Source organism: Orcinus orca, chromosome 13, assembly GCF_937001465.1.
Source record: "Orcinus orca chromosome 13, mOrcOrc1.1, whole genome shotgun sequence".
NCBI lineage: Eukaryota > Metazoa > Chordata > Mammalia > Artiodactyla > Delphinidae > Orcinus > Orcinus orca.
Window position 1 is genome coordinate 1,900,537 of NC_064571.1, and position 19,323 is coordinate 1,919,859.

At 53.2% G+C, this 19,323-nt stretch overlaps 1 protein-coding gene and 1 long non-coding RNA gene across 17 annotated transcripts in view; one reads left to right on the forward strand and one right to left on the reverse strand.

Moving 5' to 3' along the window:
• The window catches only part of UXS1 (UDP-glucuronate decarboxylase 1), a 74,589-nt gene that overhangs the window by 40,659 nt on the left and 14,607 nt on the right, over positions 1-19,323 (forward strand). For 15 of the 16 annotated variants that reach the window (XR_004475615.2, XR_007470954.1, XR_007470955.1 and 12 more), the window contains 4 exons: positions 862-1,042; positions 12,229-12,333; positions 15,044-15,103; positions 17,922-18,043. Coding sequence is in view for 13 of the 16 variants with exons in the window: in XM_004277722.2 (XP_004277770.1) it covers positions 862-1,042; positions 12,229-12,333; positions 15,044-15,103; positions 17,922-18,043 (468 nt within the window). In the remaining 3 variants the exon portion in view is untranslated. The remainder of the gene's footprint in view (positions 1-861; positions 1,043-12,228; positions 12,334-15,043; positions 15,104-17,921; positions 18,044-19,323) is intronic. The other variant, XM_033401670.2, reaches the window with a different exon arrangement.
• On the reverse strand, positions 13,610-16,404 carry LOC125960860 (uncharacterized). Its single transcript, XR_007470957.1, has 3 exons — positions 16,265-16,404; positions 15,333-15,784; positions 13,610-14,502 (listed from the first exon to the last, which is right to left on the reverse strand). It is a non-coding gene; the product is annotated as an uncharacterized LOC125960860 (long non-coding RNA).

A 19,323-nucleotide genomic window follows, 5' to 3' on the forward strand; every position in this document is an offset into this window, starting at 1 on the left:
AGTTTAAATTTTTTCCAGTCATAACTGCCTTTACACATTTGGTGGGTTTAAGTTTTAGAAGCACGTGAGTGGTGATCTTCCCCTCGTGGGCCCCCCCCCCCCCCCCCGCCCCCGAGCTGCCTTACTTCTGTTTGGCTGGGTTGCCGACACTAGGAAACCAAAGAGTGGAACTTAATCATTCAGGGCCTTGGTCTGCACACAGTGTCTATGGCTTAATTTGTTCTTATAAACAATTTGGAAGATACTAGTTCTTCAGGGGTTTTTTTTTTTCTGTTTTACTCATCATTTCCCCATTTTATTTTAGTTTTTAAAAAATTTCTTTTTAGTTTTTAACATCTTTATTGGAGTATAATTGCTTTACAATGGTGTGTTAGTTTCTGCTTTATAACAAAGTGAATCAGCTATACACATATCCCTCTATCTCTTCCCTCTTGCGTCTCCCTCCCTCCCCTTCATGAGATTTTTGAGTCCAGCTTCAGTATCACATCCTTTGTTTTTGGTAGTTCACTGATAGATGCATGTTGCTGATCATTTGTTTAGAAAGTGATTCTAAAAGTATTAGAGCCACGTAGGTGATGCTCAGTATCCCATGATGCACTGTGAAACAGGGACCTTTTAATAACGTCAGGTTTTGAAACTCATGACTACTATTCTCCTGTTTTGTCTAGTGGTGGCAGTTTAGATTTGCAGGCTGCTTAGAAGTTCCGGAAGGTTCGACTCCCTGCTCTGGAGTGAGAAGAGATGCGCTTTGAAACCTTCCCGGTCCCCCTTCCCGCCCCCTCCTGTGTTCAGTGGAGGCCGCACCGGGACCCCTCGCTTGCACGGGTGCTCACCGCACCCTCCCCTGCTGTCCGCACGCAGGTCACCGGAGGCGCGGGCTTCGTGGGTTCCCACCTCACAGACAAGCTCATGATGGACGGGCACGAGGTGACCGTGGTGGACAACTTCTTCACGGGCAGGAAGAGGAACGTGGAGCACTGGATCGGCCACGAGAACTTCGAGCTCATCAACCACGACGTGGTGGAGCCTCTGTACATCGAAGGTGAGCGAGGGCCGCCCCGTGCCGGTTGGTGCCAGGCGGGCAGGTGGGCAGGCTCGACGGGGCGGCGGCCCCGGGACGCCGGCTGCCTCGGCCATGCGGAGGCCCTGTCTTGTTTTGGAAATGGTCTCACCGCGTCCCAGGCGCCCTGGCCCCTGTGATGGAGAACAGCCAGGACGGGGGAGTCTGGATTCGCTGTCACGTGGCAGCCCCGCATTCGAGCCTCTAGGGCTGTTGGGGGGGCTCGATCAGGGCCCCCCGGTCCCGGTGGCCTCACAGTCTGATGCCTGCCGGCTGGGGGGAGTCACTTCTAGCCTCCAGGCAGCTGGCTGATGGAGGATGCTGGGCTCATACCGAAACGCTCCGTGTCAGAGTTCAGAGCCCTCCGGTAACTCTGCCACCCTAAAGGAATCAGGTTTGGGGGGCGGTGGTGGGTTGCATGGTGGTCCCCAAAAGACGTGCACCTCACGTGCATCCTCACTGGCTCTGGCTGCAGCCCTGAGGTGGGAGGCTACACCCGCCTGCACGTGGCGCGTGCAGCCTGGAGCCAGGTGGCTGCCCAGCGGTGGGGCTGGTGGGGCCGCACACACACTGCAGGGGTGGCCGGCGCTGCTTTTCCCACGGCCCTGCATCGTGGGCCTCCTCCCCACGCATGAAAGGAGCCTTGCAGAGCTCGTGTACTGACTGAGCCGTGCTCTGGTGCCTACGCCGCAGCTTATGTAAATTTCCCCGTATTTACAGGCTCCAGTGCTTCATTATAAATATCTTCGAGCTTTACGTCCTTGGTAGAGAGCCCAGACGTGAATTGTGCTAAACACTGAGACGTCTCCTTCGTTGTTTGGTGGTGTCTGTTTCACTAATACGTTAGTAGCCTTGAGCGCTACCTTAAAAAACTACTAACAAAAAGTTTGTTAATTTGGTAGAAAACCCATGGTTTGGTGTACATATTTTCTAACATGCTAATTCCCAGAGGAAATCCAAGCAGTTCTTCATCGTAAGGATGTTAGCTCCTCTGGTGCCTGTTCAGTAAACCGCCGGCCCCTCCTGGCTTTTGCCTTTTAGGTAAACGACCAAACGAGCCGCAGAGGCAGCTCAGCTGTGTGCTTTGAGCTCTGACGCCACGGCTGTTCTAGGCCGCTTCTGCCGCTTCCGGCGCTGGACTCCACGTAGAGGGCGCGCGCGCACACGCACACACCACTCTCCCTGCCCCTCACTCCCCCGCCCCCTGTAGTGCGCGGGCTTCTTCCAAGTGCCAGATTGCTCCTGCCTGTCCCGGCCTCCTCGCTCTGTCCCACAATGCCAGCCGGACTCTGAGCCCCTCGCGTGGAAGGGCCATGGTTCGGGGACAGTTGTGCTTTTCAAAGGTGGTGATCCGTCCTACCCACTGAGGGCCCAGGCACAGCTGAACTTAGCTCGATGGCATGAATTACTCACTCCCCGCCCCCCTGCTTTGTGTGGTGAGAGCGTGTAACAAAGTACAAACACCCGGTGTTTACTCTCTGGGTGCCTTTTCCTAATAGAAGCAGCCTCAGTGGATCTGATATTTACAGCACAGCAGGAATGTCTTTCTGCTTTGGCAAGTGTTTTGCGGGATTGTGTTGGTCTGTTTGTTTCCCGGGCTGACAGGTGTGGGTTTTAACATGGCAGCAGAGGTGTCACCTGACCTGGCAGCATCCCAGCAGAGCTTCACTAAGCACACGCTTCCTCCTCTTGTTATTTTCAAAGTGTAGCCATCATGGTTTATTCTCTTTCCGTATTTCCAATGGGAAAGTGACCGTTGTCTGGGCTCCGGACGTGGTGGTCGATGTGGAAGATTAGCTGTGGGCACGGTAACTCACGTCGGGGCTGAGATGGCACTGTGACCCCAGGGGCCCCCTCGTGTAATTAATTATGAAACGATCAGACAGGAAGCATTGTTGTCACGGGGCTTATGACGGAGGCCTCTGTGTTGTCTGGGTTAGATGTTTGGGGGAGAAAATCGTTGCTTTGGAAGGAATCATAAGTAATTATTGAGATAAGTTAATCGGATTTCATGTTGCTTTAAAAGAACTCTGGATTTTGCCCACCACAGCGTTTAAGTTTCAGATGTTGAACCCATCCTGCGAACTGGCTCTGGAAGGGGTAAATTTACCTCTTCTTCCCACCCACCCATTCAGGACACTGGGAGGTTTCTGAGAAGCCGGGGTCGGGTAGAGGGTGTGTGTAGTCTGTGGGGTGGACGCCAGGCCATCGGGACGGTGGTGATCTCTGAGCTGCGGCCCAGGACGGCTCCGTGGACACGGGCGGGCGTCTGTCTGGGGAGGGGGCCCCGGGGAAGCACAGGAGAGCGGGCAGTGACTGGGCTCTCAGAGCGGAAGGGAGCACGGAGCACCGCGTAGTGGGGAGGAGCCGTCTTCGTTTTCACGGGGGGCTGGATGGACTTCAGGTCTCTGTTCTGACCTGTTGGGACCCCGGAACAGTCCCTCCCGTCCTCACAACGGGGAGGATGAGCAAGCGGATGACCCGCGGCCCTTCTCGGCCCCAGCAGGGGGCGGAGGTCGCGGGGCAAACGGCCACCTGGGAGCTGGAGATGGTGGTGGACACAGAACCCTGACTGGGGTGGAAGCAGCTGCGGGCGGGTGGGAGCTGCCCGCGGGCAGGGACAGCGTGGATGGGCCTTGAGTCCGGGCCCTGGTTCTGGGGGTTGGGGGCCCTGTAGAGAGCTTCACCTCCAGGAGCCCCACGAGGTTCTCAGTGACGATCAGCTTTCCAGCAGGGGGAGGGGAAACGAGCCTTCCTGAAATCTGCCCAGAGCACCCTGTTTTCCCCCAAAGGCCTGTCAGGGGGACTTCCCCCAGGGCCTGACCGACAAAGAGGAGACGCGGGCCTGGGACCGGGGGGCTCCCCGGCCTTCAGTGGAGACCCCGAGGGTGACAAGAAGCAGAGGAAGCATGGGCCCGGGCCCCGGTAAGGAGGGGTCTCTAGGGAAACTCGGGGACAGCTGGGGACACCAAGCAGGGGCACGGGGTGGAGGTACAGCCTCTGACCCCGAGGGCTTCAGGGCAGCAAGTGCAGCCTGCGTCCAGCCAGTGAGCTCGAACCTCGTGCCGGAGGCCCGTTATCTCCCACCCCTGGTGCAGCATGTGTGCCTTTCAGCGAAGAACTGCAGGCGTGTTCCAGGGCACGAACGCAGTCTGCAGAGGCGGAGCAAACATCAGACCCGGTCGGACGTGGCAGAGACTTGGAGTTACCACGAGGGCCGTTTCAGTAACTATGGTCAACGTGCAAAGAATGCTGGTGGGAAAAGCAGACTGCAGGGATAGGTGGGTAATGGAAGCTGAGAGGTGGAAACTCTCAGAATCAAAGGGAAATGCCCAAAATAGAAAGCATTGTGCGAGAAACGAAGAGGGCCTTCGATGGGCTTGTCTCAGCCGAGGAGAAGGACAGGGAGCTTGAAGGTGTGTCAGTGAAAACTTCCCAAAGTCGAGAACAAAGAGAAAAAAGCATAAAAATCCAGAGCCGGGGGCTTCCCTGGTGGCGCAGTGGTTGAGAGTCCGCCTGCCGATGCAGGGGACACGGGTTCGTGCCCCGGTCCGGGAAGATCCCACGTGCTGCGGAGTGGCTGGGCCTGTGAGCCATGGCCGCTGAGCCTGCGCGTCCGGAGCCTGTGCTCTGCAACGGGAGAGGCCACAACAGCAAGAGGCCCGTGTACCGAAAAAAAAAAAAATTAGAGCAGAATATCCAAGAAGTGGGGGCAGATTACAGAAGGTGTGACGCACACACAGGGAGATTCCCAAAGGAGAAGAAAGGCGGGAACGGGAGAAACGTGTGGCGTAAGGATGGCTGAGAATCTTCCAAAGTTAGTGACACGGACTATACCAGAGGCCGAGGGAGCTTGGAGAACACCAGGCAGGATATGCCCCCAAAATCTGTGCATTCAACTTGTAGAGAATTACTGATGAACAGAAAACCTTGAAAGAAGCTGAGACGGGTGCGGGTCACACCTCACCCACAGAAGAACAAGGATGGCGATCACACAGACTTACCTTCAGGAGCCATGCAGAGAAGAGTGGAGGGAGATATTTAAGTAATTGAAGGAAAATCCCGCCAACCTAGAATTCACCATCCTGTGAACTTATCCTTCGAGTGTGGAGGAGAAATAAAGACTTTGAGGAATCTGTCCCCTGTAGATCTGCTTCGCAGGAAGTGTTCCAAGAAGTCCTTTAGAGAAGGTAGGTGATGGAGATCTGAAACTCGGAGCTGCAGAAAGAAAGAAGGAAGTTTAGAGGAGGAGTAAGTGATGGCAAAATTAAAATGTCCACTTTCCTTAATCTAACAGGTAACAGTTCAGAATAATAGTAGCAGCTCTTGGGTGATTACTGCTCATGATAAATGAAAGAATGACAGCAGTGTCACCAGAGACAGGAGGAGGAGTTGGGAATACTCTGTTATATGAGGCACCTCATTGCCTGTAGGTCAGCCGTATATGGTAAGTTATAGGACAACCACTAAAGGGATTTTTTAAAAGGTATAATTGACATGCCAAAAGATGAGAGAAGACGGGATCATCTGCAATGCTCAGATAAAATGAGAGAGGGCAGAAGAGTGGAAGACAACAAGGAAATGAGTAGAAAATAGCTAGAAATATAGTAGATGTTAATCCAAGTCTATTGATAATCACTTTAAATATGAATGCTCTAAATACGCCAGTTGAAAAACAGATCGTCATAGAGGTTAAAAAGCAACAGGACCCAGCTCTGTTTTCTGCAGGAAACCTGCACTGTATATAAAGATACAGATAGATGGAAGGGACGGAGAGAGGTGAAGCGTGCTGACACGGATCAGAAGACAGCTGGGGTCGCGTCTTCACTTCAGACCAACTAGAGCGCAGAGCGAGGCGAGCTATCACGGTAAAGCCAGCGCATCCTGACTAGGGTCAGTTCTCCAGGAGGACATCACCGTCCTGCCTGTATGTGTGCTTCACAGAGCTCAGAACTGATGGAATGAACGGAGGAGGGGATGAACCACCGTCATAGCTGGGGACTTCGACACGCCCGCCAGAATGGACGGGTCCCGCAGGCAGAAGATCAGTGAGGACATGCTCGCAACACCGTTGATCAGCGGCATGTGACGGACGTGTACAGACTAGTTCATCCAACAACAGAGAACACATTCTTCTCAAGCTACGTGGAGCACCTACCAAGACCGACCACGTTCTGGCCCAGAAAGTACACCTTGACGACCTTTTACATTTGTTACTAGAGTAGAAAACAGTTGAATAGAAATTATATAAATGTACTGTCAGATCACAGTGGAATTAAACTAGAAATCAGTAACAGAAAGATAGATGGAAAACCACAAAAGTATTTGGAGATTAAACATCTAAATAACACAAGGCAAAGAAGAAATCTCAGAAATTTAAAAATATTGTGAATTAGTGAAAGAGCTGGGTTTCGTGTTTATGTATTTGAAAAAATAACATGGAAGAGAATCTTAATTTTTTTCTCTCATTTCAAAAGAATTGTTTCCTGATGATAAAAGTAATACATGCATGCTACAGAAAATTTGGAAAACGAAGAAAAAAAGAATTTTAGAGGAGGAATACCCAGAAATACTCTGTTCTCGTTAACATCCGATCATTTTTTTAAATATGATCTTTTTTAGATTAAACATATGCTTAATAGGCAGTATAATTATATGGTTCAATTTTTTTTTTTTTAATTAAAAAGATATTCCGTAAAAGGTCTTTCTCTTGCCTCTGTCTCCAGTCTTCCCAGGTCCCAACTCACCTTCAGGAAACTGCTCTTAGCATTTCTTTGTTCATCTGCAGTTTTTTTTTTTTTTGCGGTATGCGGGCCTCTCACTGTTGCGGCCTCTCCCGTTGCAGAGCACAGGCTCCGGACGCGCAGGCTCAGCGGCCATGGCTCACGGGCCCAGCTGCTCCGCGGCATGTGGGATCTTCCTGGACCGGAGCACGAACCCGTGTCCCCTGCATCGGCAGGCGGACTCTCAACCACTGCGCCACCAGGGAAGCCCCATCTGCAGTCTCTTTATGTGACCCAGTTAACACATCTAGGTATTCATAATTCTCCCCTGTGGGTAGAGAAAGCAGCATTTTCTATATTGCTCTGAATCTTGATTTTCTGCTTTCTGTATCCCGGTGATCCTTCTGTATCAGAATTCACAGGGGAGCCAGCGTGCTGCGGCCACTCCACCCCGGGCCCATCCTCTCCCCAACATAAAAATTACACGCCGAGACCTGCCAGGATGCTGCTTTGAACCTATTTAAGGAAATTATGTGAAAATGGAGAACACGTGTTTGCTTTACTGTTTAGTCTCATTAATTTGCGCTCTTTCAGGCTCATTTCTCGAGGTTCCTCTCTTCCCAGCTGTGGCTCCTGCACTCAGCCTTGTAACTGGGACAGGGCCTCCGGAGGGTCACTTGGCGGCGACGGCCAGCACGAACGGCCGTGCCGTCCTTCGTCCCCCTGCTGGGATGCTTGAACATCCCGCTCATTTTTGGTGCAGTTCGTGCTTGCAGCTGGCAGGCTCTGAGGGCTCTTCTCCTGGGCTGTGAGGGCTCACCTGCTGCTCTGTTGTTAACGTTTCTTCGTAGTTTCCGAGGACCTCTTGTGGCTGATCGTCTACGCTTGTTCTGAAGTTGCCCCTCTCTCCTCGTCGTAATTCCTTCCAGAAGACTCTGTCAGGGACTGGCGCTGTGTCCTCCTGGGACGGGCACTGGAGCTGCTGTCCTTACTGCTGCAGGCAGCACAGCCTCGTAGGAGAGGCGCTGCTTAAATCAATGTAAGGAATGGTCTTACAGGGAGTGGCTTGGTCCTTCCAGCTGCGGTGGGTGGGGACAGCCGCTGGGCTAAGCCGTCAAATGATGGAAAACACGACACACCAGATGGAACGGCCTTCGGCTGAAATAAGCCCCCAGTGTGCAGCCCACCTCGACACTGGCCGGCCCCACTGAGCACTGCTCTCACGTCAGCCTTGCCGTGCAGGGGCTGTGTCCAGTTGCAGGTTTCCTGGGTCTGCCCGGGAATCTACATTTGCGCGTGCTCTAGGCTGCCGTCCTGCAGAGAGCGGGGCCGTGTGCGGATAAAGCGTGAGGAAGGACGCGTGTAGAGCCCTCGCTGAGTCAGGAGGAGGGATTGGGACCCCGAGGTCCGGGCCGCCAGCGGCGACCGCGTGAGGTCCTGACCTGGATCGCACTGGCGTGGGTGAGGATGCTCGTGCTTGAACTGCGCTCTCTGAAGTTGCCCTTTTTCCTCTGTCTTTGATGCCGTTTCCTTTTTTTTCCCACTGTATGTGTTGTCGCCTCAAGTGTGAAACCAGTGGTGAATCCTTTGTGCCAGGAGGTCACGGCCCACACGCCTTGACTGACGCCGTCTGCAGCCCTGCCGGGGGTCTGTGAACCGGGAGGGGTGCTGACCAGGCTCCACGCCGTGGCCCTCGCTCTGCAGGCCCGTCTGGAGCCCAGCGCAGCCCCACTTGCTCGGGCAGTGGTGTCCCTGGCTGCAGCCCCTGGGCCTTTTAGCAGGTGGGCGGGAACTGATCCAGCCCCTTACCTACAGAGCTGTCAGCTGGAAAAGATAGCTGTCAGCTGAGGTCGACGGGATTCTGTGAGAACTACCTTGTTAATTTACAATTTGCATAGAACTTCTGTTTGTTTGGGTTTTTTTTAATCTGTGTCAACTCGGAAAAACTTCTGGGGGTCAGAAAGCAGTCACAGGATTTTCCTCTTAATTAGATCAACCCCTTCAATGAATTCCCATATGGACAGACTGTAAACCATTTTAAAAGGTTTTGTGTTTTTTTAGTTTCTTGAAAAAGGATTATTCTTTGAACAGCATGGGTTCCATTTTTAAATCAACCCAGTAGTTTTAAAACGTGGTTTTACAAAATACATAAATAATACACATGTAAGTAAAGGTCCAGAGTCTCCCCGCCTGGAGCGTCTGCGGCAGGATGCCAGGGGTCCGGGCACCTTTCATTCAGAAGCTTCCCTGGGGGGCTCTGATTGCAGAGCGAGGACTGAGGCCGGCTGGCAGGGTTGGGTAGAAAGTGGGGGAACAAATGCACAGACCAGAACTACTCATCTCCACCTCCGCTTTGGTAAAGGCACTGATCCCCTTTTTGCGTTTGCTTTCACCGCTCCTAAGCCTCTTTTTCTGTTTTTACCTTCGTCACCATGTTTAAGTGCACTAACCAGCAGTGTGAAGTACGTTGTTGTGAACTAGAGCCCCAGAACTTTTTCATCCTGCAAAACTGAAACCCTGTACCCACCAAACAGTAAGCCCGTACCCCAGCCCTGGCGAACTGTCGGTACTCGCTGTCTGTGAATCTGCCTGCTCTAGGGACCTCGTGTGCGTAATAGAGTCGTAGAGCATTTGTCTTGTGACCGGCCTATTTCACTTGGAGTAATGTCCTTAAAGTTCATCTGTCTTTGTCATGTGTCAGAATTTTCTTCCACTTTAAGACGATAGTATTCCACTGTTTGGATTTATCTCATGTTGTTTATTGGTCCATCTGCCTGTGAACACTTGGGCGGCTTCCATGTCTTGGCTGTCGTGAATGATGCTGTCGTGAACATGGGTGTGCAAATATCTCTTTGAGACTCTGCTTTTTAATTCCTTTGGCTGTATACCCAGAAGCGAAGTGTCTTATCATATGTTAATTCTATTTTTAATATTTTGAGGAAATGTCATACTGTCTTCCACAGTGGCTGCAGCACTTACATTCCCACCGGCAGCGTACAAGGGTTCCAACTTCTCCACATCCTTGACAACAACGTTTGTTACGTTCTGTTCCTGTTTTGTTTTTTTGAAGTAGTCATCTGATGGGTGTGAGGTAATAGCCATTGTGGTTTTGATTTGCATGTTTCTGATAAGTGACATTGAGCATTTTTTCATACGCTTGTTGGCCATTTGTATATCATCTTTGGAGAACTGTATGTTTAGTGCTTTGCCATTTTTAAATTTGTTATTTATTTTTTGTTCATTTGTAGGAGTTCTTCATATATTCTGGATATTAGCTTATCACATGTGTGATTTGCAAGTATTTTCTCCCATTCTGTAGGTTGCCTTTTTGCTTTGTTGACTGTGCCCTTTGATCTTGGCAGAAAAGTTAAGTTTGATGTAGTCTCATTTGTCTGTTTTTGCGTTTGTTGCCTTTGCTTTTGGTGTTACATCCAAGAAATCTTTGCCAAATTCAGTGTCATGCAGCTTTCCCACTATGTTTTCTTCTAGGAGTTTTATTACTTTAGGTCTTATACTTAGGTACTTAATCCATTTTGAGTTGATTTTTGTGTGTGGTGTAAGATAAGGGTCCAGTCTTATTCTTTTGCATGTGGATATCTAGTTTTCCCAACATCATTTGCTAGAGACTGTCCTTTCTCCATTGAGTGGTTCAGCACCCTTGTCAGAGATTGTGTGATCATACACAGAAGGGTTTGTTTGTGGGCTGTCTATTCTGTTCCATTGGTCTTTATGTCTTGATGCCAGTAACACACTGTTTTGTTACTGTAGCTTTGTACTATGTTTTGAAATCAGGAAATGGGAGTCCAACTTTTTTTTTCAAAATTGTTTTGATTATTTAGACTCTTGAGATTCCATATGAATTTTAGGATGAATTTTTTTCTGTTTCTGCAAAAAAAAGGCTGTTGAGATTTTGTTGGAGATGATGTTGCAGAGTATTGTTCTTAAAATAAGAAGACTTAAAAAAATAAAAATCCCATCAGGAGTTTGCTGGAAAGCTCTTAGCAAAGCAAGAAGCCACGTCAGTAAACACCCAGAAGACGGGACCTGCAGCCTTGCACATGTATTCTTGCCTCCTGTGGTGTATGGTCCTGGTGTAGGAAAAACTGTAGTTATCAGGTTATACCATGAGTCTGTCTTCACCTAGAACCCCTTCCCAAAGATGCCGTGTGCACAGAACCATCCAGGTCCTGGTGGCTCACGTGTCCTCTGTCCCCCAGACACCCTAAGGCTTGAAAGACCGTGATCGTTGGGGTGAGTTGAGTGGAGACCAAGCCCCCTGCCTGGAATACTAGCCTCTCCTAGTCTGAGGATGAGAAAGCATCGTCCGCTGCTCACCCTGGGGTGGATGTGTCGGGAAACAGCCCCGGGTCCTGGATGGTACTGCAGTGATGCCCACGCCACCCCGGGGGTGACAGAAGACTTTCAGGGGGCCAAGGGTGTGTGATGTGGGGAGGTTGGGCAGTGTTTGGTCGGGGGCTGGTCTCTGCAGAATTCATCATGGGGACTTTTTTTTTTTTTCCAAGTTTGCCTGTTCCACCCATCATCTCTGAAACCTGGCTCCTGAGGTGCCCTGACCTCAAAGGACAGCAGTGGTCCTGGCTGGGAAGAGGATGCGGGGGCAAGGGGACAAAGGGTGGAGGGGCAGGGTCCCTGCAGGCGCTCATGTCGGGGCCGAGCCGTGTGGGAGGGAGGGTCCCACTGGCAGTGCTGTCTCGGACCCCGTCCCCCGGCTGGCCTCAGCGGGGGTGGTTTTCCTTGACTGTAGTGCAGTGGGTGGCATCACAGGCACTGTGTCTGCAGGGACGGCTCCCCCAGGGGACACGGCTGTGCCGGCCTCTGCTGTGGGGCAGGGGTCGCCTGACCCTGGGGAGTGAGGGTCGCAGGCGATGACATTAGAGCGGTTACGTGTGCACCAGGGGAGTCGTGCAGAATCCAAACATTTCACCATTCGTGGCCTTAAAAACCACCCTCTGACTCACCCCTGGGTCTGTTGTTTATAATAGCAGGACAAATAAAAACAGCAAAAGGCCCTCTTCTCCCAGACTTTTGTGCACTTCGTGTTAGCTTTGTTTTATACATTTTAAATGTTGTTTATTAAATATTCATGCTTAACTCTGTCTGAAGAATCAGTCTGCCTTCTGATTTGAGTGCTTTATCTGGGACAGATCTTCTCAGAAAGCAATCAGCTTGGTAATCAGACTGTTTCTGATTAGAGAACAGGCCACGTCAGGGGCCGGCACGTTTCTGTTCCAGATTAATGAGACTTTCTATTTTTGTTTAAAGTTCTTCCCATCGTACACATAAACTAGTTTGTAAGAAGAAGGAAACGTGACAACTAGAATTTCAGCGGAAGACACGAACACCTGTGTTACACGGTCTGATTCTTAGGAGTTCAGTCGTTCAGTGCTTTCCGTGGACGTAACAGGTGTGGTTTTGCCCCCACAGTGGACCAGATCTACCACCTGGCATCTCCAGCCTCGCCGCCCAGCTACATGTACAACCCCATCAAGACGCTGAAGACCAACACCATCGGGACGCTCAACATGCTGGGTGAGTTGTGGCCCCCTTATCTTGCATCTGCTGTCGGGGTGTCTCGGTCCAGCGTCGGTCACTGACTGTTGTGTTCCAGTTTGATCTTGGTCTTCGGCCGGCGCCCCCCACCCCCCGTCTCCGTCCGGGCCCTCGGTGTGACTTGCTTTGCCATCGGAACTTGTCATGGGGGGTGGTAGTGACATCCCCTGGCCCCCGAGCGGCCGCCCTCCCCTCCTGTGCTTCCCGGGACTCGTGGCATGTGAGCCTCGGCGGCTCTGATCCGAGACGGGGCGGGTGGACTGAGCCCACGCAGTTCGGGTGCTGCCCCTGGGGGGATGGGGAGAGCGCCCCTCATGGGGTGGTGGAGACTGAGCTCTTGGCTCTGGACTGACCGCAGGACTCGCCCTGGAAGTGGGAGGTGAGGGCGTGAGCACCGTCCCAGGTGCCGCACGTGCAAGTCCACAGACAGCTGGCCTGAGGCCCAGAGTCTGGGCCGTGTACACATGGGCTTCAGTTCCCACAGGTTTAGAAAACCAGGGGTTTGGGTTAAGTGCAAAGTGGAAGAGAGGAACCACTTGTTTAAATATCAAGTAAAAAGTGGATTTAATAAGGAACATTTACGACAGGTTCCGCTGCGTTTTAGTTGGAGCAAAGCTGGGAGACAGACGTGAAGGGCGGTGGGATGCGAGCTCCGTCTCTTACACTAAGCCCTTGGGGCAGCGGGCTGTGCAGGAAGGGAAGGGTGATTCCTCTGATCCAGAGGCGGCGGCGGCCTGCGGATGGACAGAGCCCGATTGTGCTCACAGGTGCGCCTGGTGGAGATGCCCCGTTCTTGGCACTGCAAGCGCCTGCCCCCCCTCTCCAGCCGCCCAGCCCCTCCTCCACAGAGCCAGCCGCAGTGCGGGAACAGCCTCGTGTGCACGGAGTTCTTTAGAAAGACGACTTGCCTCCTACCCGTCCCGTCCACTGGGGGCGCTCAGATGAGGATTACACTCAGGGGCTTGGCGACCATGGGGGACGGACAGGTTCCCAGAGCAGGCGCCCTGAAGTGCCCTTAGAGCTCCAGGGCGGAGGCTCGGGCTGGGGCTGGAAGCACGAGTGAAGGCGGCCTGGAGGACTGAAGGGGGTGTGGGGAAGGGTCTTCCAGGGGCGACGTGGACAAAGGCTGCAGGGGGACAATGGCCAGGCTGGAAGGAGACCCAGTGGGACTCGGTTTTCTGAGCTGGGTGCAGTGTCACTAGCTCTTCCGCACTTGGAGCGGGTGCTCTGAGCCTGGGGGGCCCTCCCTCTGCGGCGTCACCCCCTGCCGGCCCTGAGCGTGGCTGCGTCTTGGTGAAACCTTGTCCAGTTTCAGTGCAAACACCGGCCTCGCCGCAGGAGGGGGCCTCGTGGTGAGGGGTGTTCTGTGACTGTATCCCTGTCAGTATCCTGGCTGTGATGATGTGCTGCTCTTACGCATTCTTACCGTTGGGAAACCGGGCGAAGGGCATCTGTCTGGATTACTTGTAACAACTGCATTTGAATCTACGCTTTTCTCACATTGGAAGTTTAATTAAAAAAAAAAAAAAGATCTCCGGATCCTTCGGGACTCCCACTGTCTCTGTGCAGCAGTGGGTCTGGCGGGGTCCGTCTGGCCGGCGCCTGTGGGGTGGGAACACGGGAGATGGGCCTGCAGTGCCGTGAGCCTGCAGATTCCACTTCAGCTGCAGCCCCTTTGTCGTTGTCCTCGAGCTCGTCGTGGCGTCTGCACCTTCACCAGCACTCTTCTCTGTTCTTGCTGTGCATCCTCAGGGCTCCCCGCCAGATGCTCCTATGCACTCACGCTGGGACCCTTCTGTCTCGCCCCCCGACACCCCCGGGATGCCCACAGCTGGCGTGCGCCCTGAGCTCTCCCTCCGGTGCACCTGACAGCCCGAGTTGGCCCTCTGCCCTGAGCAGTGCCCGGCGAGTGGCACGGCCGGCCCTGTGGCGTCTGTGCACAGAGGCTCCGTGGGGGAGTTGTTTGGGAAGCAGGGGGTTGAGTGCAGGCAGTGGGTTTCCCTGGGGCAGGGCCTGCTGTGTTGGGACTGTGAGAGCATCTGGAGGACTTACCTGAGCACTGCAGGTGACGATGCTCTAGTCTGTTCTGCATGGAGGGGTGTGAACCCGGGAACGGTTCAGAGCAGGACGAGGATGTGGCCAGTTGCTCTGGAAAAGATGCTCTGGAAGCTGGACCTCAAAGGAGGGAGGGAGGGTGCGGGGTGGAGGTGCCCGGACAGGAGATGGGCTCGGGGGCAGTTGGCGATGCCTGGGGCGTGTGGGGAGTGGGGGCAGGAGGCCGGCCATTGAGGGGGACAGTGAGGGGGGCGCTAAGGTTCGAGGGGCCTTGCCTTCTCCCTGCGGGGGTGGGGTGGAGTTACCTGACGAAATACTGGGTGGTACGTTCGGGCAAAGGAATCTTTATGAAACTCCTCAAGTCATGACTTAGAATAAACCCAGACTCTGCATTTGGCCCTGCTTATAGTTACAAGTGTCCAGCTAAATACTGTGCTTCTGGAGGTCCATTCGTGCTTTCCTTACTATTTTAATTTTGGTTCCAAAGTAGATGCAATAGGAGTGGGTAACTGAAGGTGCACGGGTGATCAGATACAGTTAACGCTAAGAAATGCTTAAAGTGGCTACAGAAATGAGCGTGTGCACACGTGTTTTCCCTGTTCCCCGAAGGTGACCGTGTCCTGTCTCTCTGCAGGGCTGGCAAAGCGAGTCGGAGCCCGTCTGCTCCTGGCCTCCACCTCGGAGGTGTACGGAGGTGAGTGGGTGTCGCTCCGGCGCCCTGGACGGTTGCATCCCATCTCGGGCGCAGAAGGGACCAGTGAGTCTGGACTCCATTTCCAGGAAGGCCCGGCTGGCTCTTGCTCTCCAGCAGATGGCAGCAAGGGGCTCCCTCCTCCGGCTGGGGCGAGCCTTTCTCTCCTGCTGAAGGACCACCCCCTGAGGACGGTGTCGTGTCACTTTGCCCGAGAGCACCCGCCACTTACCAATCCACAAAAGTGTCTGCTCCACAGGTGCCCCAGAAGTCAGATCCTTGGGGACTTTGCCAGTTTAGCTGGAGCATTTGCTCCAGTGAGAGCAGGGTCCCCCAACCCCGCCGGGAGCTCAGGGGTCGGCTTTAGAGCCTGCTCGCTGGGGAGACGTGTGCCGGTTGCCTCACCTGTAGGAGGATGGGTTCTGGAAGAGTCTTAAGTAGGTGGAGCCAGAAAACGCAGGCGCCTGCTTTGCCCTCCACAGGCCTTGAGGAAGTGAGCGTCCGGAGAGGGCTGAGGACCACGTGTCCACTCATGGGGCTTCCAGCTCAGCCCCGCCTGCTGGGCGCAGGGTTCTGGAGAAATGCTTAGTTGACGCGGCAGAAGCCAGATGCTACTGCGATGCGATTTTCTCCTTGCGTTACTGTCGCGGAAAGGAAGTGAGAAGGCAATGTGGGAAGGGATGCCTTTTAAAAAATAAAAATAAAAAATAATAATAAGGAAACCAGCTGGAAAAAACCTATAGAGGCAGCAGTTCTACTGATGCAGTTCTGCTCTTTGCCACCCCCGTGGGAAGGCAGAGCACCCACCACCCCCTCCCACCTGCTCCCCCTCGGCTCTGGGAGTGGGGCACGCAGGGGGACCTTTATTCCCCGTCCCCCTGCTCCCTGCTTCCAGCCTCTGCAGAGGCCCAGCGGGTCCCCGAGTGGCACTGGGCGGCCCACTGTGTCACATGTCCCAGCAGCATCGGTGCCGACGCTGTCGGGGCTGCGTCCTTGTCGCCGCCTCAGAGCGCTGGCGGCACCCATCCAGGCCCCTGACGTCTTTCCCCCGCCCCCCCCCACTCAGCATTGCATCTCTGACGGCAGCTCGCGGTCTTCAGGGCTTGTGAGTGACGTCGGGGTAACTCACGGAGGCCCCGCCAGCCCCGGTCTGCAGGCACCCACCTCCTGTGGGTTCCGTGCCTGGTCTGCCGGCCTCCCCGATGCTGAACAGGGGACACAGGGTCCAGACGAGGTGTCCCTCTGCACCCTCGCTTCTGTCGTGGCAAGGTGGTTTTGTGTGTCGTGAACCTCGGGCTTGTCCGCCCGGACAGTACCAGTCGAGGGGTGGTGCCTGTGCCCACCCTTCTCTTTCTGGTCCTTTGCCACGTTCAGGGTCTCCCTCTGGGAGTCCAGCTTGCCCAGCCCTTGGCAGAAATCCCTGAAGAGGTCTCGCGTCACCAGCACATCCACATGAAGTCCCGTCACTGGTTTTCTTCTCTCGGGGCCTATTTGTCTCTGAGCTGTTCTGCTTCTCAGGGAACTTTAAGCACAGAGGCAGCTGCAGAAGTCTGGGTCCTGTCCTGTCCCGGCTCACGTCCCGTCATGCCCACGAGCTTCAGCTCTGACATAAGCAGAAAGGAATTGTAACTTGGGGCTGGTGAACCTTATCCAGGTTTCTTGGCAAAGATTTATGCATTTTATAGCATAGTTGTGTAAAATTCCTGCTGTACCGGATAAATCAGGTATTAATTGATTCCAAAAATGCACTTGTGTTAAAAAAAAAAAAAAAAAAAAAAAAGAATTTGTAACTAGGAACTTCCCTGGTGGTGCAGTGGTTAGGAATCTGCCTGCCAATGCAGGGGACGGGGGTTCCAGCCCTGGTCCGGGAAGATCCCACACTCTGCAGAGCAACTAAGCCCGTGAGCCACAACTACTGAGCCTGTGCTCTAGAGCCCATGAGCCACAACTACTGAGCTCACGTGCCACAACTACTGAAGCCCGTGTGCCTAGAGCCCGTGCTCTGCAACAAGAGAAGCCACTGCAATGAGAAGCCCGTGCACTGCAAGGAAGAGTAGCCCCCGCTCGCCGCAACTAGAGAAAGCCCACGCACAGCAACGAAGACCCAACGCAGCCAAAAAAAAAGTCAAGATCATATTTTTAAAAATAATAATCTGTGACTAGGTGTCTTTAGATAGTCCATTCCTCTGGTACATCTTAAAGTGTGACTGATTTACACACCAAAAAAGCAGGCGTTGGGACGTATACAGTGCGTGCTGGGGAAAGAGCTCTTTGCATTGCATTCTCCTGCTTAGAGGACCAGGGCCGACCAGGTCCTCAGGTGTGTCACTGAGGCTGTCAGGTGGTTCTGGTGACAGCACAGGTGAAAGCCATTCTGTTCCAGAGAGAGGCTCTTAAAATGTTTTCAATAAATCCATGCTTTATAAAATTCTATATTTTATAAACGTGAAATTGGACCCTATGTCTTTTCACATAGATGTTTAATTTAGTCTGTATAGTAATCTAAAAGTTAAGAACAGTTTACAGGAGGGGGGAGACTTAAAATCGAGAGACTTTGCTCTTTTAATTAATTTTTTTTCCTGTAAAAACTGTCATCACTGATACGAGCGGTCAGAATAGCGTGTCCTGCTAGACTAGAGGTGGACCGAGGGGCGCTGAAGGTGCTCCTCTGATAGGTATCTCTCCAGGTGAGATGTTCACCTTGGTCTTTCCCAAGCTCCCTTTTGCACCATCAGTATCCACTGTTCGTAAAGTGTATGAACGTGAACAAAGGGAGACTCTGACAGCACTTCCTTCTTGTTTCCCCCCACCCCCCCCGCAGACCCTGAAGTCCACCCTCAAACCGAGGATTACTGGGGCCACGTGAATCCCATAGGACCCCGAGCCTGCTACGACGAAGGCAAGCGCGTCGCCGAGACCATGTGCTATGCCTACATGAAGCAGGTATGCAACCCGCTGCGGGGCTGGCGGTGTAGACAGGCCTGTGCTGGAATGAAGCGCCGTGACTGGCCCTGCCCGGGGGTGGGCGTTGCCCCCGTTTGGGGCCTGCCTGTGGATCTCTCCAGGTTACAGATTCGCTCACCTCCACGCTGGGGCAGGTGGAGCCGACAGCCGAGAGGCGGGGGTCTGGGTTCCCACCTGGGAACCCACGTCTACTCCGGAGACGTGACCCATCGGTCACAGGGCCCTGTCCTGCCTGCCTGAGGGCTGTGCAGGGGCCAATCAGACGTCCAGATGGGGCCCAGCCAGGCCATCCACTGTGCTTGACCGGCTCTGGGACCCTCATAGACACGCCCTTGGAGGGATGTGTAAGTGAATAACCGTGGACGGGGGTGGTTCCACGACAGGCTGCTGACAGAGGCGTGGTGGCCACACTCTGGGACTCAGAGACGAGCAGGCGTCCATATCCTGGAGCAGCCCTCTCAGGCCGAGGGTTCCTCCTGCCGGCCAGCTCGGAGGTCAGCTGGCCACGGGCTCTGTGTGATGGGGAACCGTGCCTGGGCACCCAGTGCTGAGAGCTCACGGCTGGGCTGGGGGCACTGAGCGCCTTGTTTGTTTTTTGGAGGGCAGCCGGCAGAGACTTTTTTCTCTTATATTTTTAATGAAATACCAGTATGACGACCACAGAATAACCCTGTGCTGAGGTAGGTATTGGTGTTTAGGTTTCTCTGCCTTAGCTCTCGGCCAGGAGCAGAACTGGTTGTTTTCTAAGCCACTTTGGGCAGTTGGCTTGTAGTATCCATTTATTTTAATCAGTTCTAGAAAAGACAAACTATATCATTTTGGAGCCGGGAATATCTTGACCTAAAAGTTGAATGAGATGGTCTCCCAGGTACACAGAACAGCCTCTGTGTATGTTGGTGCCTAAGAAAACTAACTCGAGTGTGTGAGGGGACAGAAATCAGTAGGGTTCTCGGCTGTCTGCTCTCAGTCTGTGGGTGTATTTCTTAGTGAGTTTTTGTGTAGTTAAAGCTGGCGGGCAAGTAGGACATTTTTTATTGAACTTTTAGTTCTTACTAAGTGATGAGCAGTATAACTTAATAATGTTGTAAGTATTCATATTACCTAAGGTATGAGCTCATGATAACTATGGTGTTTAGTAACAGTGTGGCCAACATTTATTGAGCACTGACTGGATGCCAGGACCCAGGGCCCAGGGTGTGGGTTCCACTGCGCATGTGCTGACCCGGGATCCGTAAGTGCCGTCCAGCTCGTGAGCGCAG